The sequence below is a fragment of the Pseudopipra pipra genome, chromosome 4 (genome assembly GCF_036250125.1).
Source record: "Pseudopipra pipra isolate bDixPip1 chromosome 4, bDixPip1.hap1, whole genome shotgun sequence".
Taxonomy (NCBI): Eukaryota; Metazoa; Chordata; class Aves; order Passeriformes; family Pipridae; genus Pseudopipra; species Pseudopipra pipra.
The window spans coordinates 16,659,278-16,686,108 of NC_087552.1; the positions used below are offsets into that span (position 1 = coordinate 16,659,278).

At 36.1% G+C, this 26,831-nt stretch overlaps 1 protein-coding gene across 4 annotated transcripts in view; it reads right to left on the reverse strand.

Annotated features, from left to right (window-relative positions):
- Positions 1 to 26,831, reverse strand: part of LRBA (LPS responsive beige-like anchor protein) — a 408,434-nt gene that overhangs the window by 292,466 nt on the left and 89,137 nt on the right. For 3 of the 4 annotated variants that reach the window (XM_064651760.1, XM_064651761.1, XM_064651758.1), the window contains 6 exons: positions 26,481 to 26,652; positions 25,428 to 25,866; positions 15,611 to 15,744; positions 6,938 to 7,016; positions 6,531 to 6,664; positions 4,244 to 4,305 (listed from right to left, as the gene is read on the reverse strand). In XM_064651760.1, coding sequence (XP_064507830.1) covers positions 4,244 to 4,305; positions 6,531 to 6,664; positions 6,938 to 7,016; positions 15,611 to 15,744; positions 25,428 to 25,866; positions 26,481 to 26,652 — 1,020 coding nt within the window. The remainder of the gene's footprint in view (positions 1 to 4,243; positions 4,306 to 6,530; positions 6,665 to 6,937; positions 7,017 to 15,610; positions 15,745 to 25,427; positions 25,867 to 26,480; positions 26,653 to 26,831) is intronic. The other variant, XM_064651759.1, reaches the window with a different exon arrangement.

The following is a 26,831-nucleotide window of genomic DNA, read 5'->3' on the forward strand; positions in this document are numbered from 1 at the left end:
AATCATATTTCATTGGGCCATATGAGCAGATGCTATCTCTGCACACAAAAACACCTGGAGTACCAGGGTTTATGCTTCTCTCTTCCACCTCCTCATGAAAGATATACCTTATCAAGGCCCAGTATACATTTAACAGCTAAGGGTATGTAGTTATATTGCAATATATCATATTAATATTTCTCAAAAGATAAATTATTGAGATCTTAAATGTATTAAAACATTGGTCCTGGTTTTATATATGCCATGAGCTATCAGGAATGTGCCTTTAGTCCTTTTGAAACAACATTGGACAGAGGAAGGAGGAACCAAGAAGGTTATACAAGAGTTGAACAGTATTTGAGTCAGTCTAAGTTTAGATTCAGTAGAAAAAAAACTCTTAAGCCAAAGATGAATCTGACAAGAACCATCCAATTAGTTCTCTTACACATATTCCACTGGAGATTCAGTTGATTTACTACAGAAAGAAGCATTTTTCAAGGGTCAAAGATTTTGTAAATTCACAGGCATCAAGGAAAACTATGGAACCTATTTTGTACCATTTCACCTTGGAGCTACAATAACAGGATGAATGCTTCATGCATGTGAGCAAGAAAGAAATATTTTTAATCCCTTCATGAGAGAGTAGGGAAGATCACAGCTGTTCCTACTTGTATTTCAAGAAAATATCTGACAAATGAAAGGAAGCACAGTAGCATATTTGCTTTAGGGATATGCACTCAACTCATACAAGCCCCCTTTGCGTTTTAGGCACAAAGTCCTTTTAGAAGAAAATGCTTTCTTTGGGGGTGACATCAGTTTCCCCATGCAGAAGTCTTGTCTCACAATTGCACATGAGCACCTTCAGCATCCTGATGTCACTCATTTAGAAGGGATAACAGAAGCAGGACTTCTCTCTTTTGGCTGGTTTAATTACCCCGACAGGATGCCAGGCCAGACGAGATGGTGCTTCTAGGTTCACTGTACTGTATGCATTTCTGATAAATGGGAAAAGAATAGATGACCTGGCAGAAGGCTCAGACAATAACATGTGATTTACAGGACATGAATGCAGCTACTATAAGATTTATCTGACAGCCCTCTCCGATAGTGGACTGTTGAGTATCCGATGGAATGATTTCTAGTCTGGAAAGTCTGCTACTGAGTAGCCATACACATTATTTATTTATTAGATGTTTTGGGTTGAAACCATTTTTAAATGATGCACTTCACAATGCTCAGCCATAAATTTAGTTTTAAACCCTAGAAGGGAGGTAGTGTTATTGGAATGTGTGTCAGACTGAATTAGGATGAGCAACACAACGCTTTTATAAAGTGGCCTTGAATGCAACGTCGATTCTTTCAAAAATGATATTAATGTCAAATAAGCAGGAACACTTTGCAGTAATATTAAATGAAGGATTCTTTATGTTTTGATAGATTTATAGAAATGTAAGTACACACACAGAGACACGTCTCAAAATGTAGTGTGTCTATCAAAAAACTGGTTTTGTCTTAGGAAAAGCCTTTTGTGTGTATCTCAAACCACCTGTTTCTCTTTTTGCCTTCGTTAAATAGAAAGCAATAGACCAACATGCAAACACTAAACAAATACAAAAGCAATGTTTTTTTTCCATATGCCTAAATATATGAAATTTAAGCAAGAAAAGAAATTCACCACGTGTCACAAATAGTTCCACAGAACGGTACCTCTTTCTTTTTTTAAAAAAACACTTCACATAGGAAAGAGCTTTATTTTCACAATTTTATGAAAAAATTACTTGTGCGATATTATTATGCCATTTTGCACTTCTGAGGAAAAAAAAAACATATTTCAGCCACAAATCTAAATAAACCTCAGGAAAAAGTCGGATGTTTAAGAAAAAATGATCCAATGGCTAACATTGGATATACAATGTTTAAAATGAATTTTGAGAAGAGGTTATCGTAAAAACACCAAAGATTAATCAAAGCAATCTTTCAATTTCATAAAGTGATGGCTGACAAATTTGTGAAGTTTTAAATCAAATTTGCAGATACTTACTTTGTAACTATGCCACATTATTTATGTGATTAAAAACTGTTTTTTGACCTGATCTTTTGATCTTTGGCACTTCATCCTCTCCATCTCCTCTTAAAAATTAATTAAAATTTTAGCAAAAGGATATCACTTCATTTCCCACCCTATCTTGCAGGGGGAAAAAAAGAAAAGAAAAAGAAAAAAAAAAAGGAAAAAAATCAATCAAGCTCAACCCCATCTCCTCCCAGTATCTCTAAAATGTCGGCTTGAAATTCAATTTCATATCTCTCAAGCTTTCATGTAGCAAAAGACAGTTCACTTCTTAACAAAATAAATCACTTCTGTGATTGCCATGCTGACCTCTTTGAATTAGGAAAATTCAAAGTGAAAAATGTAATTATCACCCCAGAACAATCTGTATACATCTGGAGCTAATTTTAGATTCATTTCTCACATCATTTTTCATATTCTGCCAAAAATTACAGCTGCTATGCAACTTTAGAAAGACTTTGAGGTCTTTGCCACTTTATTGGTTTATTTCTACTATTTCACAAAGAACAACCTCGGTCTCTGCAACCAGCACTGCTAAGCAATCAGGATAGCTTCAATTTGATTAGATTAGCATTAAGTGGCATTGTGACACATATGACAAATAGATGCATTAGAGCACGTCATTTATTCCTCGTCCTTTCCACTTCCCAAAACCAAACAAGTGACGTACAGTACAGAGCACAACATGATTTTAAGCAAGATTAGATTACCCTACCAAAAAAAGAGGGAAAGGTCAAGCACTAATTATTGATACAAGCAGCATGGATACCGAAAACTAATTTTTTAAAATGGTAATACCAAGCTGTCAGATACATATTTAATACTCAGATTAGTTCTACTCTAGCACTTTAATGAATGAACAGTAAAATTTGCATACGGATTTCTTGGTAGCAAAGATTCTTTTCTAATCTAAATCAGCTGCAAGTTCATATTCCAGAAGTTGTGAACAACGTTCACTTCCAGTATTGCCATATGTAAAATAACAATCTCTAAATTCCAAAAGTTCCAAAAGGAATATTAAATTCCTCTCAGGGTAAAAAGATATTGTATTTCCTGAGGAAGACGGAAAAGTAGGTGAGCAAAGTTCTAGTTACATTCATTAATAATAACCTCACTAGAAAACATAACTACTCTTCACTAGTTCATTGTAAAATCTATTAGGTGTAATCTCCAGAAGTAATTGTTCTTATTGCACTTTATTGACAATGCAGACTATCGATTTTTCACACCTTCTATGATTCTTTCATTTGTATTCATGAAATGTCTATCAGCACACTCTAAATAAATTTGGCAATATAGGCACTAAAACGAATAAATCGATGTGAAGAAACATTAATTTTGCATTATCCTTATTCGTCAGGCAAGCAAACCATAAGGGTTGTAAATGAAGGTCAAAGGTTTTGAAATGGGTCAGAACCCTTGACCTCCAGACCAATACCATTCCCATTAAAAAAGGCTATTTTAAAGTTTTAAGTAGGGGAATTTACTACCAGAAAGGTATAATTTTTAAGGCACCAAAAGAAAGGCTCAATAAAAACAGTCTTCCGTTTAATTACAAAAAAAAAAGAAAACAAGAAACCCCAAAAGAAAATCCAATTAATACAGCATACACAATTTAAAGTTCTTTAGGCTCTGGCTCTTTTCTAACCATGGGAACAGGCCACTTCTTAAATATCTAAAATCACTTTGCCTTTAGGAGTGGAGAATGTACCAAACTGCTGACAACCAGGGTTGCTTACTTAAATTTTCTCAAATTCTTAGTACTTGTCAAATCAATTGAGAATGACAGGGTTTCAAAAGTATTTATCACTTGTTTTGTAACCTCTACACAAAAGGAAAAATTCTATTTATCCCAGAGGATTCAGCTTGTCAAGATGCAGAAATCAATGTTTCTTTAACTTTAATATTTTATTGATCCTATTTTATCTTATAAAAATGACAGCATAGAATTACTTAGGCACACCATCTTCAAGGTTATGTAAATGCTCACTAGTAAGGTAACATAAAACCATTCATATCTTCTCTCTTGAACTGAATAGATACAATTACTATGATTTTGTTTTTAATCAAAAGGCCTTGTACATTATCTCTTTACATATTTATATAAGCTTAAAGTCAAATTTAAAGTCAAATTTTAACTGTAATTTCCATTGTGTTCAAAGACAGCACTTTCAGACATTGCTACTTAAATCTCACCTGAGAGCAAAGAAGCATCACCAGCTCCACAACTGAACTGCTAGACTTCATGCATACAAGACCTACAAAAAGAAAAAAGTATACACAAATGCATGTTTATATGGCACCAGCTACTAACACAAAGTGTTTTGAAGTTCAATAGATTAGAAGCATTTTGACAAACAAAAGAAAACCAAAATTTTCATACCACTAATAGCAATACAGCTAATAGTAATACATTACCTCCATTATTCACATAAATGTTTGTATGTCAAAATGATCAGAAGTGTGGTTAACATATGTTATATTAATCCACTGTATCTACATTTTGCTATTTCTTGAAGGATTGGATCATTATATATGCAGAGAAGGGAAATGGCTTTATGACCTTTGCTTTCTCCATTGCGCGTTCTCCTTTCAGCCCCCAGCTATCAATCAAGTTTCCATTTTGTTTCATGGCAGCAGACATCCCAAACACTCTTATTAGTACTTTGACCCTTAACCCCACACTAAACCTTAGCAGAAGTGCAAGCAGTAACCTATTATATATATTTTCAATTGTTTATAAACTAATTTGACTATTATTATTATTTGGGTTTGCATTTTGTTTGGTGTTTTTCTATAATTGAGTTTTAGGCCCAAAAATTGGTTTCATGTGTTTATTTTTGTCTAGACAGTTCATACACTCCCAATAATTATCCTGCTTTTTTTTTTTTGGTCACCCAATCTATGAAATACTCATTTATCTGAGTATATAACCTATACTACAGTCAAAATACTTTGAAACCAGATTATCTTTTATCTTCAGAGAAGAAAAAATGTAACTAAATAGGATATTTACTTCTCTGGCAAATAGAGCTTGGAGGAAAATCACTTTTCTGGTTTTTCTTATTAAAGGAATGAAATACTTTTGTTCATAAGGCAGCTTCCATTAAAATGTTTATCAGCTAAGGTGATGCCCACGTGCATAAACACAAGCAGAATCCCATCTTCCTGAGTCTCACAGAAGGCAATTCACACACTTCTTCCTTCCATTTCTTCCTACCCAAACCAGTAAGCAAGCTAAATTCCTAAACTAAACACCTTTAGTTTCAGTGAAGTTTAACAAACTCTTGATTTTGATATCAGCACTCTTCAGGAAAATGCTTGACTGTGTTTGATACTGTAATTGTGTTTCTGCCAATGTTAATCATATTCAGAGCTACATACAGGATGACTGTCCTAATTCAAGAAACAATTAGTTCCAAAAATGTTTTTAAGTGGACCTCTAATTCCCTAGGAAGAAACTAGCTGTATTAGCACAAATACAGCTCACGTGCCAGTTATCAGCTCAAGTTAAGCAACCATGAGATTCTACCATGAGTGCACTTTTCACTGCAAACTCCAACAAGCTCTGGCTCTAATTCAAGTCACCTCTTTAACGGGACAAAACCTGCAACTTTCTTTCTAAAAGTCAGTGGACAAAGCATATGATATAGCCAAACTATGAGAAAATTGAAAAACTGGTGTCGCTACTAAAGTCACAGTGTTCCAACAGACACGACTTTTTAAACTGAGGATGTTAATGTCTGCATTGCAGAACTGAGTCTCATTCTTAAACAGATAAATCCTACCTGTAGAAAGAAAAGTCCATCATCTCAGTCTCAATCATTTTATGCCACTCTTCACCAAGAAAAGCCATGATCAATGCTGTACACATGAACCTTTATCTTCTCAAAAGTACCAGAGAATTATTCTCAATACTGACAACGTATTTCTCTTACCTGTATGGCTGCCTTCCAGTTGGAAACCAGAAAGGCAGAAGCAGACTCACATGCAACAAATGGACCAGAACATGCTCTACTGACTTAGTTCCCAAGAAGCCTTCTGCTATAACATCCCAGTAAAAATGCAAGTCTTTGTGCTTAACTTTCTACATTATATAACTTTAGTTTGCAAAAAAGTGTTGACTGTGACATTAATTTTTTTTTAAGGCTCACAAAACATATTTCATAAACCAGCTTCTATGGGACAATTTGCTGGAAGAGTTGGAAAACTAACCAAGAGACAACTGTAGTTTGTCTCTCATAATGAGATACATGAAATTTAAGATGAGATAGACCCAAAGAGGTTACAGAGATGGTAAAAATGAGGAGGCAATGACAATGACTTCAGATGACTAAAGACAGAAGGGACAGGAGGCAAAGAAATCCAGTGGACAGCACTGTTTGGAAAGGAAGGAAGAAGTCTCCTAAACAAAGAAATCTTGAGTCTCCAAAGAAAAACAAAGCACACATTTAAAAAAACCTTTTTTTAAATGGAAACTTACTTGTACCTTCTATCAGCAACTCCTGCCCGTGGCTGCCCAAAAGAGTCCGAGAAAGAAAGGGAGCAAAATCCACAAAAATCTCTCTCAGAAGTGGGGCAGCTTTTTCCAAAGCATGTTCAAGCCTGTCTGTAATACTAGTAAAGAGATACATGTGATTAGAAACAGGAGAAGGAAGCTACTGAAATTTTGTAAAAACTAATATAGATTTTGACAATGTTAAGTGATATGTGATATACATTTATAAGAAGGAATTAATAACCTGTTGCTCAGTATTTTCCCAAACCCTCATTATGTATTGTACGTCAGCAAAAGAACATTCTTAAGTTATGTGGAAAAATAATATCAACTGTAATATCAAAAATGTGAGCCACAGCACAGCTGTTCAGATGTTCAATTGAAGAAGTTACCTCATATTTGAGGCGGAATCCTCAGGCACTGAAGAAACTGTAGGAACAGATGGCAATTTTGAATTAGATGATCCCTTTCCTACAAGAGAAAGTAATAATAAACAAATCATATAAATGAATTACAGGAGAAATCTTGCTTTTCAAGTGTTGTGTGAGGACTAGGTAAAAACCTTTCACCTCTTTGTACCTCAAACGTTTTCTTCCATAAGAGTCACATTTATTTGCATTCATATATACCAGGTATGCCATGGTAAGCTTTTTAAATGCTGCTCTAGTACAAATAGAAGTGTTGCAGTTTGTTTTGTGATTCAAGGAAGTGCTGCAGTTTTGTGAAGGAAGTTGGACTAAACTGCAGTGATTCCTTTTGGTCTTATAAGCCATAATTCCCTCTGAACAAATTCAGTAACGCAACCTTAAGCAGTAAATAGAAACAATGTCTTACACCTTTGATGTTCCTGTAATGTGCTAAAATATATAATAATACTAATATATAATAATGTAAAGCCAAATGGTAAAGTTTTAAAGCATCTCTTTTGGTTACTAGAAGTGCTCATCTAATTTCAAGTAACTTGCACAGTATTTTTGTGTAAAATTAAAATATATTTGCGTCAAAATCATGCAGAAAACAAAATGAGTGGGTATTTTCAACAGCCTGCCTTAAATTTTTGCAACATTAGGACTCTGACAGAGACAGCTATGATAAAATTTTCCATTGCACTGCCAGTGTCATTAGCATGATGGCAGTGGTATAACCTCATTTATGAGTTATTAACTTTGCCACATTAATTATTCAAAGGTTGATAGGGAAGACTCAGTCACTTATGTATCCTACACTTACCAAAAAAAAAAAAAAAGCAGTTGTGTTACGTCAAATTGACACTCCATGGCTCTCATCAGCACAGGAGGAATCTGTAAATATTAAATTCTGCTGTTCAGTACATAAAGAGAAATATAACCTCCATACTGCAGTATGGATTGGTATTAGCGATGATGAACAGGGGGTAAGCACAGACAGCCAGAGACTTCACAGATATTTTCTGCCAGGACAGGAATGGTGACTCACAAATCTTACACTGCATTCCAAACTATGGAGAGGAATGAATCTTAGCAGACAGATTTCTGAGCATTTCCCAGGAGCATGACTGCTTCTAGTCCATCTGCAATCCTATCTCTTTCCACCCTTAGACCCTGTCCTATTCTCTTTCCTCTCACCTCGCCAGTTTCAGATTCTTATGTTGCTGGAGAGGAGGGGAAAAAAAAAAAGGAAAAAAGCATGAAAGAAGGGAGTTTAATCATTTCAGTTCTCACATCTACCTTAGCAAAGACGTGACCCTTCTCAGAACTGTAACTATAGAAACACTCCTGATGGTCCCACCTACAATGGAGTGAGCTCTCTTAAATGCAACCTGTCTGGAAATCAGCTCCTAAGATCTTAAAACTGTCTACCAAAATGTGTCAACTCCAACCCTTCAAAGTCTTTTAACCTGACTGAAGTGGGATAGATTTGAAAAGTGATGGCAAAGACAGATCCTTGAGATACTGAATTTATTTCTCCTGTCAAATTTTAAACTTCTGATCCAAAACTGTGGCACGCAGATCTTCCTCCAAGAAATGCTGGGGTTTTGTGGTGGGTAGGGTGTGTTTTTTTGTTTTTCTATCCAGGGAAGATGTTTTTTCTAATCTTGTTTCAAAGACATCACAGAAACTAATAAAATAAACTACAGCCTCAAAATAATGAAAAGTTTTGCTCTTATTTCTTTTTCTTTCTTCACAGGCAGGAGATGTCTTTGTGATGGTGATTCACTTATGCCTTTCATAAATTCGACCTGAAACTGTGTGGGGATGATGGGATCAGAAGGAAATTAAGTGGGTCATACAGAATGAAGGATAAGAAAGTGGTGAACAAAGTGTTAGCTGAAAGCAAAGTGAAACATCAATCTTCTGGGCATTGTATCCTAAATAATTTATCTAATAAAGGCTAATCGAATATACACTCCTGAAAGTTTCAACGGTGATGGCTAGGTTTTGCAAATGTTTTCATGGATATAATTCCATTTCTTTAAGATCTAGTTTTACATAGTCAAACCACCAAAAAGTATTTTGGGTATTCCCAAAGGAAAAGCTGTCAAATGATGTGCCGAAAATTAGAACAGAGCCTCCTGCACAGAAAAACAAAACAAAGCCCACATAAGGCAGGAGCCACATGATTCAGTGGTTCCAAAGACTCCAGTTGTTTGTCAGCTTACTTAACAGCTTTTCTAACTAAATCTTTTAAAAATTAAGATTTTAAAACAATTATTTCATTTTTCATGATAACCTTTATTCAAATAATTTTACTAGAACTCTCAGCTTTCTCCCTAAAGCCCAACATCCCTATTCTCATTTAACAAGGCCCCTCTAACTTAAAAATATTCTGAAGCCCACATGCCCAGTAGTGGATTTACACCTACACTGTCCACAAGGGGAAATCAGCACATTGGTCTGGTCAGTTCAACACAACACTAAACTGAAATGGAGTCCAAAGCCTTCAAAATAAGAAAGTCCTCTAAATACACAGACTGTGTCTTGTTATGTAAATGCTCAAATGCTTTTTATTACATCTAAAATCTGTGACCAGTAATCCACTACTTATTGGGTATGGTTATAAAGTCAATTGTATATACAACTAAAATCCCACCCTATTAAATGCAAGGATCATTTTATCAGTATAAAATAAGACTTGACAGTACAGCATAATAGTGTGAGTTTTACAATTAAATGAGATGAAAATAATTCTATGCAATATTTAGGCCATCAGCAAAATAACTGAGGGAAAAAAATAGCAAAAAAGATCAAGGGAAACATCTGCAAGGACAATGAAAGGGCATAATAGCCATCATGAGGCTAATAAAGAGACATACACTCAGTCTAGGGTAACTTGAGGTTTTTGTTGTTTGCTTTATTTTTGGGATGGGCTGGGGTTTTTTTTGTTTTTCCATTTTTTCAACACACTGGTAAAAATAGTTTGAGTGGGAGGTAAAGGAAATCACTGACAACACAGGACATGATTGTTTTTCTCTTCTAGAAACAAAAACAAACTGTGCAAAACAGATCATGCACAAATGTAAAACTATGAAATTTTAGGTTAAACCAACTTTTAAATATAGACATAACAGAAAAAGCACTGATCATCTGATTTTGACAACAGCCTAAGGCAGGCATCTGCATAAACTGATGTTCTTTTTTGAAGATTACATAAAAATATTTATGGTCTGAATCTCTTCAGGCTTATCAACACCTCAGTCCACATTCCAAACTCAGATATATTTCACTAAAAGAGGTGAATCTCAGATTTATTGCGGCTGAGAATTTCAGTGGTTTTTTCAATAGGATTAGGCATAGTGATTTCTGCATGCAAATTTTGTTTTGTGGAAGTACTTTTTTTACTTTATTCAACTCAGAGGTGGCTTTTCATTCTACTTTTTCTGCCTTTATTGAAAAAAATGAAAATACTTCAGTAGCATATTTTCATCCACAACACACATGTGGGTAAGTGCAGTAGCTACTTCAAACATGTGGAACTAAACTGACTTATCTCTTCCTTATCCTTTCACTGATAAACTGGCTCCTTCAAACTGACAGTTTTACAGACATTTGCAAGAACATAAAAGAAAATGCAAATAGATCATCTGTCTAGCACCCTTACAGTGAAGCCTTATTGTTTATTCAAGGTCCCCAAGGGTCTAAACAAATAAGTGTCTCTAGCAATAAAATATTGTTAAAGAAACTCCTTGTGCAAGATCCTTACGCTTTTACATATACACTTAAAAAGTAGACTTGGCAATACACAAGCAGTACATGAGGATATACTTTACTCTGTGAGAACAGAGATGAGGTAAAAAGAATAGGAGTTGAATTAAATAACCATATCCCTTAATTTTGTACAACAGACCTACCATACACTGATGCCCTTTGTGGAAGAAGTATCCAGTAAAATAATGAGCTTATTCAAAAATACACTTCCAGGGCTGGTAGTGCACAATGCAAGACTACAATGAAAGGTTTTACAAGCTAATATAAAGGATCTGTTACATAAACACATCTGTAGGCTAAAACAAAACAGACTTCATGAAACAATGGTGAAAATTTCTCTTAAGAGAAGTGGCTTTAAAACAGTTTTTTTTACTGGCACAATAGTATGCCATTTCCATTGCATATCATCAGCATCTGAGATTTTTATAAGTGTCATTTTGCTTCAGTAACTAGCCTTCAACTACTGTCACTGTAAAGTTGCAATTCTCTTTGAAATAGCTACTATAATCCAGTGAATTTCTTGAATAACCTCAACACTGATGGTAACTCACTTCACACTCATTTTTCTTACTTTAGCTTGTCTCCTGCTAATGTATTTTATTGCAAGACTTCAAGTTCATTTTCACCTGTGTATAAAAATCAATAAATACCATTCATCTTTGCAAAACAAGCCAACTTGTTTAGAGAAAATTTACATTTCTCTATATACAGAACAAGCATTCAGGAGTCACAACTCCATTTTTATCTCCTGTTACTGTTTATCCCTGCATTTCTTCCAAGCATCCTTTTTCACCTCAGCCTTTGACATGGACTCATTTATGACTTGACACTTTGGGGGACAGCCCCTGTGTCTTCCCAGGAGAAGCAAAAATCCTGTGAGCAACTCTGTGTGGCTCAGAGGCAAAACAAGTGAAACTCAAAGAACTTCAAGTAGGAAGTGGAGGAAACAGGCAACAGAAAATGAGTAGAACTCCTCGGTGTTTTCTACATTCAGAGCATCAGTAAGGACAAGAGGCAATTCACTCCTGCTTCCCACAGACTTATCATACACTCTCTTCATAGAAGTTGTATTTGAACAACCATTTGCAAACTGAATGGTGAAAGGCTGAGTTCTTTAGAGTGAAGCAGTAATAAAACACGTGAAATCCTTCAAGTACATAAACAGAGAAACTCAGAGCACCAGAGAAAACACTGGAAGTGCAAACTGCAAAACAGTTTAAAAAATTCACACCACTTCAGAACATTACAGCTGTAATTGAAACATTTAAAGCTCAGGCAACTCAGCCAAGTCCTGCCTATCCAAATATTAGTCCTGTCTTAGCAGTAGCCCTTCCTGGACACAGCATGTGCAGGAAAATCTCACATTCAGCCTATGAGACAATCCAAGGAAGAAACAACTCAAGCGAATTCCCCCTTCTTAGATTACTATTAGTAAATATGTTAGTTTGCTCAATACCACCCTCTGTAAGAGACTATAAATGATTGGCTCAACATGGGCCACCAAGCTTTATTTTCTCCATGTATTTCCAAGATATTTCAACAATTGGACTAGCAACTGCAGCAAATCAACAACCCAAATACCAGCCATCAGCAACATACTGACAGCCAAGTTCAGACCACAAGGGGCACATTTGTATTTTTGTGCTGTGAAATACTCTGCAGCTTGAGTGAGTAAAGGTGAAGGAACTTCTGCAAAAAGGCCAGGCTGTCTGAGGCCAAAACATGTTTTCACCCTCTTTCAAAGTATCAGAGGAACAGAGTGAGCTTAGATGGTTATCTTTCCAACTTGTCACTACTTTGCGTTTGGGAAGCCAGGATATGTCACATCCACGTGATATGAGCTTAGGACCATCTCAAGCATCAAATATCTGAGATACTACAACCCTTGATCTACAGGCAAGATGCAAACTTCAGGAAAAATTATGGGGAAGGAGGCTGATGAATTCTGAGCACACACAAATGGCAATGGAGGCATCTGGAACCACACAGACTGACTGGTATTTCAACACAAGCAATTCTGACATCACATCTACAGGTGGAGGATGCTCACATACTATATGTAACTTATTGCCAAATTGAGTGTATGTACACAGTGCAATTAGAACATATCACCTGCTGTTTAATCCTATTTCAATGCCTGCATCTCACTTTCATCTCTGTTTCGGAGTAAATCTGCTTGAGTTTTCACAGTAAAGCATTATATGTTAATATATTATGGTTCTGTTTATCAGTTTTTAAAATTTATCAAACAAATGTATACAAAACTCACTTTGGCAAAAAAAAGATGACATGTATTTTTAAATGTAGTAATAATGTTTAATGAATAACCTTCGTATAAAACGTGAAATAGCTCCAAATTTATATTCACTACATATCCTCCTTAAACTCAGCATATTTTTAAAAGGATTTAACTCATTTATTTTCTTAATTAAAGAAAATAAACAGAATTATAATGAATGTTAGTTGAAAAAACAAGAAAGATATATTGATTCTCTGTTGCATGAAAATGAAAATTAGTGAAAGAAGGTGATTTGAAATCAGAGGAAATTTATATATTTTTTGGTTTTATAGGAAGTTTGCTTATTGCTACTTCCATCCTCAAATAAAAAAAAAAAATTAAGGCCTTATACACAAATTCATTTCAAACTTAATGTGTGCAATTTTACATGAGCAACATTAGATGCAAACCACTCCAACTCTGCAAAATTTTTGTTTCCGTGCCATTATTTTACCGGGGCAAAAAGGAACAGTCTCACGTTTTAATCTGTTTAAGACATGATTTCATTTATCCCTTTACTTTTTCTTTTAATTAATTAGATTGCCAGTCTAAACATGCCTATTTTTAATCCTGATTAGTTTCTTTTTATGCATATCAGTTCAGATTACATGTCCAATTTTTGCCAAAACTCCCAGACATGCTGGAAGTCACACAGTTACAAACTACATTAGTATTGTTTATTGTCTGGATTTCTCATACATTCTACAGGCACAGGAGCACCTATTTTTTTCTTCTATACGTTCCTAAAAGATTGACTAAATCTGAAAATCAATGTTAGTCTCTTTTGTTTTATTAAAAGCAAGTGAGCACTTGCTTCAGAAATTGTAATAATTAAGCCCTCATCTAATCAGGGTAAACCAGTCAGAAGCTAACAAATTCACAATTATTTAAAACAATTTCAGTGTAGGTGAGGTTTTTTTATTTTTCAAACAGATTAGCTTCTCAGAGCCAATCTTCACTAAAGAATTGTGACACTTCAAAAGACAGTTAATTCCCCTATTTCAAACACTATTCCTAGACTAGTACAGTGCTACCTCCTGCAGTTTTGGTGACAAAATGGATCCTCCCCTTTACAAAAAGTAGGAACATACTAGATTTCAATAGCTTTTCTTTTCCTTTTTTGCGGCTGGAACAAAAACTGTTTGATTCTCCTGAGAAATGGAATGGGCAGTTGAAGATTGGCAACAAGCATCTTCCAGACACATGAGTACTAGAGGACATGATAACAGATCACATTTCTTTCCCCAGTCTTTGCAGTTTGGATATAAGCTCATAAAAACAGGAAGCAAGAAACTCAAACATTGAAAAAATCACCAATAATCAGGCATAACTTGAGACTTCCTCGATTTAAGATGCAAATCAGTTCTAAGTCTTGAAATCAAACTTCATGGGCACGATTATGAGATTCTATACAGCCTTGTGACTCAAACATGGCTAAGTAGAAAAGCATGCCTTTGACACAGCAAGGTTAAACATCATTTATCTCATACAAGAACAACCAGAAAGACTAAGGGTTCAAAGGAACACTTGCTTATAAACAACCTACTCAATTTTGTCCCCACTGAAAAAAACTGTCCAAAGCAATTAGTTTGGCATCAACACTGAATTTGACCTCAGGCTAAAGCTATTGGAAACACTTGTATATAATTTTCAGTTCTACTTAGCACTAACACATATATCCTTAGGCAAATACCTTAGAATTTATAAATAAGCTTATACTTTACATAATTAATCTGTAACAAAAAGTAGTCTTTAGAATATACCAGATTTATACTAAATACAAGTTAATATAGTATGCCTGCTTTACAAAATAGTGAGAAATCTTGAAATTATGACAAATATTGCTCAGACATTTGCATTTGTTGCAAAGTTGGGGTTTTTCTAATACAGCACTACTTTTGCTTTTTTTTTTTATTTATAAAGGTTAGTTTTTTAGATTTGTGTGGCCACAGCAGCAAAATTAGGAATAATAAAATGATCTGGGGGACAAATTCTCAGAAAATATCCAAAAGTATGACTTCTTACATTCATGAACCCTAGTGATGTCACTGACAATTGGTCCAGTCTAACTTAAAGTCATGCCTATTTTCCTGGCCTTTGTTAGAGGCACAGGTACCAACTGCAGGCCTGCAAGCTGCTGTGTGAGGGTGTATGACAAAGTTTAGTCAAAGCAGTATGCAGGATAAAAATGTCTCAAAGGTCCTTTTGTCTGACTTGATAATTTAGGACATACCACACACACTTCAGTAGTTTAAAAAAAGAAAAAAAAACAAACAGAATGTAAAACAGTATCTTCCTAGATTATTGGCACATTGCCCCCCAAGAAAATACAACCAGCAATTAAATATTAATATTCTTAGTACAAGTAAGACTCATATATACACATACACATACACAAATCAGTAGGCAACTAATGACTTAATGTCTGAAAAACAACTGTTCTCAGCACCATATGTGATATGGATAACTACTGAAAAAAATCTCACCTTAACAAATAACATGTAACAAAAAACTGTTTATTTGTATTCCAAGTGAGTGGTGAGGGAAGAAAAAGCAACAGAGGAAGGGATGGTATTTAAGTTGTTTAATTTACCCTTACTTACCAGGAGATTCTCCTGACAGATCTGGGGCTTGGGCTGAATCTAAAGAAGAAACCACACTGACAGCATTTGTAGGAACACCAACTGCAGCTGTAGAAGAGGAAATGGTTGATTTCTTCGGTGGTACAACAACACTCCTAGGTGAAGACAGAAAGTTAGTAAATCCTACTGTATGTGAAGGTTCACACATTGTGATCCTCGTTTTTAATTCTAGCACTTATGTTCTATGTCCCGCAAAAGTACCATTCCTTCCCTACTTTCTTTTTCCATCATCTTTTGTAACACACCTTAACCTAAAGGACACTTCATCCTTGTTTATGGTACCACCTTTTTATGGTACACTTTAACATCTCATCCACTTCCACAAAATCCCTGACAAACAAGCACACAGTTTGAAGATCACCAGGATAAATGTTCAGCAACTGGGTTTTTCTTTTCACCTTAGTTTCCTCAAGACTTGGTTTTAAACTTCAGGCAACATTTACAAAAGATGTCATAGTATTTAAAAATAAAATATTAAGGTGAATTATCAAGACCAAAGATTGCCTTGAAGTCTACTACTGCTGGGATTCTAATGCAGAACAGAAGACTGACTGAAGAAGGATATACGGTGGCTAAAACTATTCTAACACATATCCACATGCACATACAAATGTTCACACATCTTAAAAATACGGCTATGAATTTAAGTATATCTTGTCAATCAGGTTTTATTTATATAACAAATCAAAACATTCTTTGGAGTTAAGAGAGAATCCCCACCCTTTATACAAGTTAAATGTCAGGCCTTACAGTCAGCATTAAAGACTACATCAGAGGAAAAGATGCAAAGTGACAAGTTAGGCATGGAGATTTATCTGACATGTTACTAAGACATCTATTTATGCTATACCAATTTCAATTAAATTGTAGTACTTTATTCCAAATACCTAAAAGGCCTTGTTAAGCATACGTTAAAGGCATTTTTAATTGCAAGTTAGCTCCATAAACATGCAAAACCCCAGCTAATGAGGTAAAGAGTACAGCTGATATATAATGTACTCCCACTGCAGCGCTTACTTTTAATTACCTGGTGTTAACCATAAGCTGAAAATCTTCAACATTCAATTTATTTAATCACATCTTTTGTTGACAGTAATATAACTACACACTGGAAGTATTCCCTTAATAGCTTTAAAAATATTCATTTTCTAAATAAAATAACTCAGAAACTTGACCTAAATTCAGGTGTGATAGCAACCAAAGAAGTTCTGTCAAATATTTCTAAAACAGTTCTTGCTAGAACTGGGGAGAGGAGGACTGACTGTATGTGACTCCCTTCTTCAGTCACAGGATGTCAAAAGATGTCACAGAAGCTAGACCACGTTACTGATTAAATCAAGCCTTCTTAATGGCAGGAGTAGGCAGGCACCATACTTGGAGGCAGTACATGTCATATCATTATAAGGGTGACTGCTAATGTTAACTAGTCACTAAAAAAATAGAAGCAACAACACCTGAGCCCCAAGTCAAGATATTGTGCCTAAACCATGAATTTTCCTCTTATGTTCATGTCTGCTTCCCTGAAATATGAACAATGGACTTTAAAAATATATATATATATTTAGACAGTTTTGTAAATTATAACTACATTACCAATTAATTTTGCATCACCCCGGTTTAAGAAGGGGATCTCTCACTCAAGATTCTGTGACATTCACCATGTGGAAACTGTTACTACTATTCTATAAAACACATTCAAACAGCTGGAAGGGGTTGGGAAATGAATACAAGTTTACTGAATACAAATTCAACTACACATAGTAAACTTTCAGACATTTCTCCAACATTCATGATACAGCACTGAAGCCCAGGTGTATTCCTTTACGGATTTTAAGTTCTTTTACTGTATAGATATCTAATTCAAGAAATACTAATCAATAATATTAAACCCAAAATCATATAGGTAGATTATAAATACGTGTCTATCCAGAGGGACTCCATGAGACCTTAGTGCATGATCTGGAAAATTTTCTTTGCACATCCACTAAGTTACAGAAACAATATCCTTTTGTTGCTAGCTAATACAGATACCATTATATTGGATGCAAGGTGACATGGGTGGGAGAATATTTAGTGACAAATTTTGGTGCACGTGTAGATGGAAGTTGTGAACACACAGGTTGCGTCTGTTCAAAACATGTAATTCATGTAATTAATTTTAAATTGGAAAACATCACATGACCTTGAGGATAAAACCAAGTCTTAGAGAAGCTTTTTGTTTCCAGGGCTTATAGTCCATGAGAGTTCTCTCAAAACATCAAATCAGAAGGGCCGTGTCTTCTGAATGCCTACAAAGGCTACTGATCCTATTCTCTGATCCTAGAGCCCCAGGAACTAGGAAACACGTTGCATTATAGGTTGTAAAGAACAAGCCAGAAGCACACCTTCAAAAGAAAAAAATAAATGGCTGAATTTTGACTTATATATTAGAAAAGACTCCTTTTAGATAAAACTCAAGAAATGAACATGCTGGAAAGATCAAGAACGAGTTTTAGAACAGGAGTAAGTTTTAGCAGTACTAGAAGCAGCTCCTCACAGGGCAAGTAACAGCTCTGGAACTGCATGGGAGCAAGGAAGCCCGTGTGCAGACAGAGCTGTTACCTTAACACTGTTCCTCTGCAGCTGACAATGAGTGCAGACAAAAGAAATCCCAGTTACAAGAGCCTTCCATTCTCTGTGCTGTTTCTGACAAAACACTACACATTATCACTCCTTCATGTAAACTCCTACTGACCTTCAGAGTTCTTAAGTGTAGTTGCACTGAGGGAGTAGTTTCAGCAAGTTGTCAGACTCTCTCCAGCTACCCAAGGAAAAGTGCATTCGAGCAAAGGAATTAAGACTTTTTTTTTTCCCCCCTGGGCTGCAACAGACAACAGTAAATGACCACAACAGTCCCTTTTGCCTTTTAAGATCTTTTGTATACCTTCTCACCTTCAAATCCGCAGAAGTTTGGGAATACAAGTACAGCTGCTACTCTCACCTTCAGTGACTTACTTTCCAGGAAGTACATTAAAAAAAAAAAGGAACTATATATATTCTAACACTTCCAATATAGCTTTCATAATCTAGCAATGGCATTCACTACAAGGAAGATACTCTGACTACTAGCACCAGGAAATCTGGCACTTACAGCTGCAAAGTAGAGCTGTTATCAGGCTGCTTTTTTTTTTTTAATTACCTAACATCATTCCTTTTGCTTTGATTCAAGGAATACAAATGAATAATACATGTTTCAGACTTCAAAATACAGAAGAACATATGCTGCTAAACAGTACATATGGGTGTGCCTGTGTACTCCAGAGTCACCACATGCTTTGAACAGGAGACACTGATTCTCACAAAGTTTTCTGAGAAACCCAGATTGTTTACTGAATCTCACTGAAAAAAGTTTTAGCTTTTAACTAAAAAAAAAAGATTTCAAAAAATCTACTTCATAAATTCAACAATAAAAGGCCCTTCTAGATCTTGGACCCTTGGAAGAAAACAGAGGCTTTGGACAACTCACTATAAAGCTGTTTTCTAGCCTTGGACTAGTTCTGAAGAGAATTTATTTTGGACTAGTTCTGAAGAGAATTTATTTTAGATAGTGATCTGCAACAGTCAACTGAAATTATTCCTCTTTCTGAGCCAAAATAAAATAAACAGTATTTCTGGTGAGGAAAGAAGGTCCCTTCCGAGAGCTGTGTCAATCTGAAGAGCACAGCCAAAAGAAATGTTGGATATTGTCCAAAAACGTGATGTAAGAAATCCCCAAATTGTGAATGTACTTTGTCTTCTGCTCAGTTGACATGACCCTCTGATGCAAAAAAACCCCTTAAAATAGTTCAACAATCACAAACCAAAACATCAAAGTATCTTGGCATAATGACTTGGCAGCTGTGCATTGCTGCATTATTGGTAATGTAATATTTATTGCCTTGTATGTTCTCCTTTTCAACAGTGCAAATGACCAGTGTTACAGTTGTGGGATTTGGTTTAGGAGCTTCCCTTTCCAAACCTCCTCCAAATGTATGGAAGTTCATTTCAGCAATCACAAAGATTCATATTTACCACATACTGGCAAGCAAATTAAGATTTCTGCAGCATAGACATTGGTCATATTTCTTTATTTACATTCTGAAATTCCTATGTTCTTCCTTCTTTGTGTAGCAAAACGATATTTTCTTTGAATATTTAAGTGGAAATGCAACCACGTTCAAACAGAAATATTTGCCATTAACTACCAATGTTCCTTTGTGTTGTTCTTTCAGAAGATTATTTAAATGCTAATATAAGGAAAATGAATGCAACTGGCAGAAAGAATGCGAGACAGTGGAAAATCAAGATTAAATATTGCAGTAAATAAACTCTGTGGAAAACAGTGTTTAGTCCATTATTAAATCAGGTAAATTTGTCAGAACTGTCTTAGAAATTAATGTGCTTTCAACTTCCCTTAACTAATAAGGCATTTGCTTTTAAAGAGTACACAGATAAGACAGTCTTTTTTTTGTACCTAAACTGACAAGCATTTCTTAAAAAGTTAAATATTGCTACACACATGAATAAAATATTCATCAATAAGTGGCTTTATAGTACATTTCCTCAGATCTACAAAAATATTTTAAAAACCATCTGTAATCATGCATTAATTTCATCAGAACAACTACATACTTAAGCAACCTCACACACGAGCAGAGATGCCTCACAGGGAAAAAAAGCATCAATACGTTTTACTCCTTAAGATTCACATTATCCCACCTCTTAAACTAATTCTGTATTTTTGAGTTACATTTGTATATTAAAACATCCATTATCATAATATTCAAACACAGGAAAAATAAAATAAACTAGAAAAACTGCACAAAAAAATATTCTTACGGTCTATTTCAAGGAGACCTCAAGCACTACTAAGTAAGAATGATACTTCTGAATGCCTCATTTACATGACTGTATTAGATGTTTGCCTTTCTTTTTCATTTAAAATCAAATATTTAAGGTTTAAAGTAAGAATTTACAGCACGTGAACTGATAAACATAGGTCAGGCATAGTGAGAACTAGCCACCATAAATACATCTTAGGGAGAAGGTCAGTGTGTTATTAGTCCCAATTATGCTGAAGTGTAAGAAGTCTTCGTGTTGCAGACAATTATTCACTGCTGAATGAGCACAGACCACTGAGCTGAACACTGACTTCCCTCACAGACAAAGGCTTACACAATAATGATCTATTCTGCCAAATTCTATAAGGATTTACTTATTGAACCCTTCCTCGGTTTCAGATCACTGATTCTTCTGTTTCAATATAAAGATAGAAAATATCTACATGTCCTGAAATTTTAGGATTTTCCCAAGTATTTATTTTTCACGAAGTTGGCAAGTCCCCATTTCATTTTAAATACATTTCAAGTTACAAATTTTCCTTGGGTACAAGTCAAATATTCCTAATACAACACAGGGCAGCCCAAACTGATGACCTCACTGTAATTTAAAAATATTTACATGAGCTCTGATTCCTCTTGACAGATTTATACAGATTCATTCTTAGCATTCTATTTCTAAGCACTGAAAAGCCACAAAGGTGACAGTTTGTCTGTATACCTATGGGATAGTGGTTTTAATTCAAAACCAAAAGAAAACAGCCTTCTTCCAGGCTACCAAAATGATGCCCACTGCAAGGCAAAGACCAGTAAAGAGGATCAGAGATTTATTTCCACCTCTACTTTGTGAGGCAGGAAAGCAGCCTGCCATGTCAGTGTCCTTCTATGGGCTCTGCTGTCTGTAGATAATACCCATTGTCTTATGTCTCCCTTGAAATACCCAAGGAGAAAGGAAGAATAAGAGACTCTCAAAACCATGAGAGATCAGAGGGTGGGGGGAAGGGAGGAGAAGATATGATAGAAAGAACACAATCAATCTTGTAAGAGAACTTTAAAATCAGCTTGGCAGGGAGAAGACTTCAAATGGTTTGGCTCTTCAGCCCCTGCAGAATGTAAATTGTTGGTGTGCTGAAAGAGCCGAGCTTTTCATCACAGCACATGTGCCTTTATCTGCAGATCCCCCATTCTCATATTCTCTACCTACACCTGGTAGACTTAATCTTGTCAACAACGAGTGTATTCTTTTTGCATTTGAGGCCCAAGTCAATGAAGCCTAAAATGTATTAATTCCATATAAAAAAGGCACTTCGATGAAATTTAACCAAAATACCACAACCAACCCATTACAAAGGCACATGCATGCCACTGACTGACAAACGAGGAAACATAGGCTGAGCCAAACCAAGCAGCTTATAGAGGATGTTCCAAAAAGATAAACAAGCTTAGTAACATATCTGTTCTGTAAGTTACAGCACAGTTGCAGATTTAAGCTCTATGGTACAAGATCACGATGTAAGAGCCTATATTCCTCCTAACCCTCAGCATCAGCTTCCTATAATGACATGGTTATTGAATGTTTCCACAATGAGCAGCAGAATCCAGGAGAGACCAAGATTTTATTTTAAAGTGCACAGTAAAAATAGCAAGTGATAGGTTATGGGTTTTATTAAACTGAAGAGAAATGTCATCTCTCATTTCATCCCAAGCTTTGGTTATTTTTATTTCTGTTTTATTTAAATTTGCCTGCATTAACCTGCCCTCCTTTTTCTACAAGATTACTACTAAATAAGAAAACTGCTGGTTTAGGACTCACTGAAATTGGAACATTAATTCATGTCCCTATGGATCTTGGGAAGAAGCCAATGCAAGTCTTGAACTTTATCGTGATAAACCCCTGGCACCCACTAATCACAAGATTGTATCTTCACATAAGATAAGGGGAAGACTTTTGGCATGGGAATGAACACATACACCTAGCTGTTTGCAAAGGCTTGCAACCTGGCAGCCTTTCAGTAAGGTTTCACTCACATAGCTGTTACTGTATACTCTCCAGCTATGGCTGGGAAGTTGATAATCCTTAAGATATGAGGAGAGTTTTGATTTCTGACACAGCATTCCTGAGATAAATGCAGGATCAGAGAGATGCTTTGAAATTCCCAGAGATACCCTGCTGGTAAACTGCTACATGGGAACAACTTTTAACAAAGTGCCTTTAAAAAGAAAAAAAAACTTAACTCACAGAACTTGTGTTTGCCATCAAACAATACACTAAATGTAAACCAGACACAGAAAATAAGAGAGCATCTCAAAGCCGGTTTTCCCAAAAAAACTTTCACAACATAACTTCGTATTTTTGTCTACCCCAGAAATGAGCTACTATTTCAAACTCTATTCCAATTTCTTGTAAAAAGGGTGATTCTTTTTTTTATCCCTGGCACAGTTCCTCCCCACTGCTGTCACCAGGTGTCATTTCAGAGCATAAACTTGTATTTTAAGCGGTCGCACTGCATAAAGATGCAGTCACCTTCAAGTGGCCACGAAAGTTTCCTGTCTATGTAACTTTAAATAAGTTTCATATACACAGTTATTTTGTCTTTATAACTCATTTCTTAGCTATTAGCAACATGCTTTATCATATATCAACATATTTACCATAGATGCAAGATTGTGCATGTCACTACCAGGTGATAACTGATTAGAGGTAAGACGTCTGCATCATTAAGTACACTTCTGTCTACCAGACATACCCACAAAAAGCAAGGAAATGAAAAATTCAGGCAAAACACAGGGCCACCGACATACTGAGGTCACATGCAACTGCTGAAGGACAAAATACTTCATACTACTTCATGATCTCCTCATATATTTATCCCCCCCCACTAAACACAAAATCATTGGAAACAAACACCCACAAGTTTTCACTGTGGAGCAGTCCAGCTACAAAAACCCTACAAAATCCCTTGCCCTCTGCTCTTCCATCCAAAAGCACAGTGCTGTCCACTGCTTCAGTCCATGCACCCCTTTCACTCCTCTGTGTATATTCTTTCATGAGACCAGCTTCCTTTCAGTAATGATGCAGTAACTGTGCCTCAAGGTTAAGTGAAAGAATTGCAAGAGTTGTTACAAATGGCTGGCTCTTTGGAGATGGAAAAAGAAAAGCAGGATCCATCCAGGACACTGTAGCGCCGGAAAAGTAAAAGGGCAAAACAGCAATTAGTTCAACTTTTCAGTATCTTGCTTCATGAAGCACACCACAATTTAAGGGTTTTTTTTTGTTGTGTTATTTGAGTGACTTTGCAACTATACAGATGAAAGAACACAAAACTGCAAGTGACTGAAGGGCTGCTATCAATGCCCAGTATTTCATTGCTGTATATGTGATCAAATTAAATTGTACAGCTTCCTCTGTATGTCAGCTACCAGGACTGCAAGTGCCCCATTGTTTCCTGTCTAGTTAACTTGCTTTACACCACTTCAAATCAGATTTTCACAAGCAGCACAAACCTTCAGTTTCAACAATAGCTAAAAAATTACTCCTCAATGCAACAGGCACTTCTGCATCAGATCTCCAGACAGAAGTTATTTTGTGGATGTAATCTCTATCAAGCAGCAATGAATAATAAGAATTTTATGAGAAAAAAACACCACTCACAGACTAAAACATTATGCTCTGACATCGACTGCCCACGTGCAGCAAAGAGCAATGAGAGGCCTCAAAGCAGAAGTGCCAAAAGCACTTGAGCAGCAGCAGGGGGAGAGGCTGACAAGTTCTAATTCAGTGTGTACCCCTTCTACCAATTTCCCCCTCTGCCTCCATCCTCCTACTGCTCTCAAAACAAGTCCTCCTGCTTAGCATCACAAACAGAACACAGTATTTACTCTGAGACAAGAGCGAGCGGCCAAATGCTGGCTGGCATACACCATCTGCGTCTAATCTAGCCAGACAACCACCACTGTCTCTTCCCCCACTAGTGATACGGCAATCTGAGTTGAGAAGACATGCTGTGACAGCTGCATCCATACCCCTGGCAGAGCTTCACTCCTTTCTTGGGTCATCTGTTAGTTTGAACAAGGCAGCCATAGACTGCAAAGACATCAGAGCCAGAGGAAGCTCAGGAATAAGCAGGGGATGAGATACCAGTATATTAACACGGGATCCCCTTGCACCAGATCGACTGCAGGATTTCTGGATACGATCAAGGCTTTTCTAGAGGCAGGAATGTGACTGTTATGGGATTCTTTCTTTTGTTCTTTCTTTGTTGTTTTGGGGAATCCTGAAGAGGTAAAAGTTAGTAAGTCTAGTAAAAGACAGTGTGGTCTACTATACTTTGGAAAAGATAAGGAGCTAATGAGACTGAGATATAGGGGACACCAAAGTTATTATCAGGAAAGAGTCACTTCATTTTATTTCTGCAGTCCTTTAAAACCAACTAAATATGCACAGCAGTCCTTATCTGCCACTGATACATTTAGGAAGAGAACAGAAAAGACAAAAGAACAGTTTACACTCTTAATCTTTTCTTTTACTCTTCCAGTCATTTCTAGGCAATTTATCGGCCATCTTGCTATATTGCTGCTGAGCTGTAACATGTATAGAGACAGGGCAGTTAAGTCTTATAAGGAGGTGCTGGTTTCAAGACCTTCAAGTACAACTCTATCACCAGTCATTTTTCTTTTCCACAGTCTTTCATAGCATGACATAGCAACCCATACAACGCAGAATATACCTTCATGAAGAACCTATGTGATGTCAGTAACTTGGTAGCCAAAGGTTCTACTTCTCAATCAAAGCATCTTGATTACTATTAAACACTAGATGACCTTGTACCTGAGTTCCGGTGAACTGAAGTGTGAGTTTTCCTGTTCCTTACAGATACCCCAAGCAAAATTAAACAGCCCAAATATTTCAGATGTCACATTACCTGTCAAAGGAATGGAACTGTACAGGCTGCTCAGCAGCTCCATCACCAAGAACTCCAAGGAAGGTCGGTGGAAGAAGAGCAGCATCCACTGCAGTCCCATCAGCGGGTGTGCTGACCAGGCTTCTCAAGATGTCCTTTACATTGACATTTTTTGCAGCTGGCACAGAAGCTGCAGGCTTACTGTCTTCAGTTCCTGTCTCACTTCTGCCCTCCTGAGACTTATTTACTTCTAACGAGAGCGTGCACAGTACTTCACTGATTGCATCTGGACCTGCACTGACATTCAGAGATCCTGCTTCAGCGGCACCACTCGAATTGTTTGTTTGTCCTGAAGCTGCTTCCTCCCCAAGACCAGAATCCCTTCTTTGTATAGATACTGCACTTTCTGAATCTTCAGTGGAGGCTGAAGCACCAAGAGCAGCAGATGGGTTTTCCACAACTGTTCATACCAAAAAAACAGAAAACACATTTTAAGGTCATTATTAACAGAGCTGCATTCACCACATTGCTCCTGAAGAAGTAACAGCAACAGAAGACAAGTAAAATAACACAGCCATGAGTGTTTCTTCTTGCCTACTTAGAGATTTAATATATTTGTAAGTATTTAATAGGAAATTTAGAAGAGAATAATTTCCTTCTAATTCCTGAGAAGCCTGAAAAATTGTAAAATCCAAAAATTAAGACAAGGAAATAGAAGATATTGACACATCAGTCAAAGAATGAAAATTAACTGGAGTCTGACAGTGGGAAAAAAGCTGGCAGTCTATGCTTATGCACACTTAACCTTACAAATAATGTACAGTAAAGTTTCTGCAACAAATATTCGTGAATACTTAGCTACTTCAGTGAGATTAGCCACCTCTACAAAGCATAATCAACTTCTAGTTTTTTTCTTAGATCAGAAGAAGAAATACAAATACTGAGGCAAACTGAACACTATAATGTTGTTTATTTCAGTGGTTACGATGCACATATTTCTGTACATTTTCACATGAACTTCTACAGAATTTTAAGCCACATTATTTTCATTTGGTCAAATAATTAACAGTTCACCTGTAGTAGGAGTCTCATTATTTTCATTCTCTGATCCCTTGCATGACTGGCTTTGGTTTGGTGGTCGTCTTTCATTCTGAGGTTCCAGTATATCTCTGTATTTTGAAACCATGAGCACAGAAATAAAATACACAACAGCCAAAGCCAAAAATTGAGCCTGTTTACTATCCTCCTGTAAAAAAAAAAAAAAAAAAAAAAGAGACACACACAGATTTTTCCATTACAATTTCAGCAGCATGTTTATTTTTCTGTAAAGTATGCCCAGCGCTACCATAAACAGACCGAGAGTAAGCTGATATATCAACAATGGAAGAACAATATTCTCTAGTCACAGTTTGTCTCACCTATAAA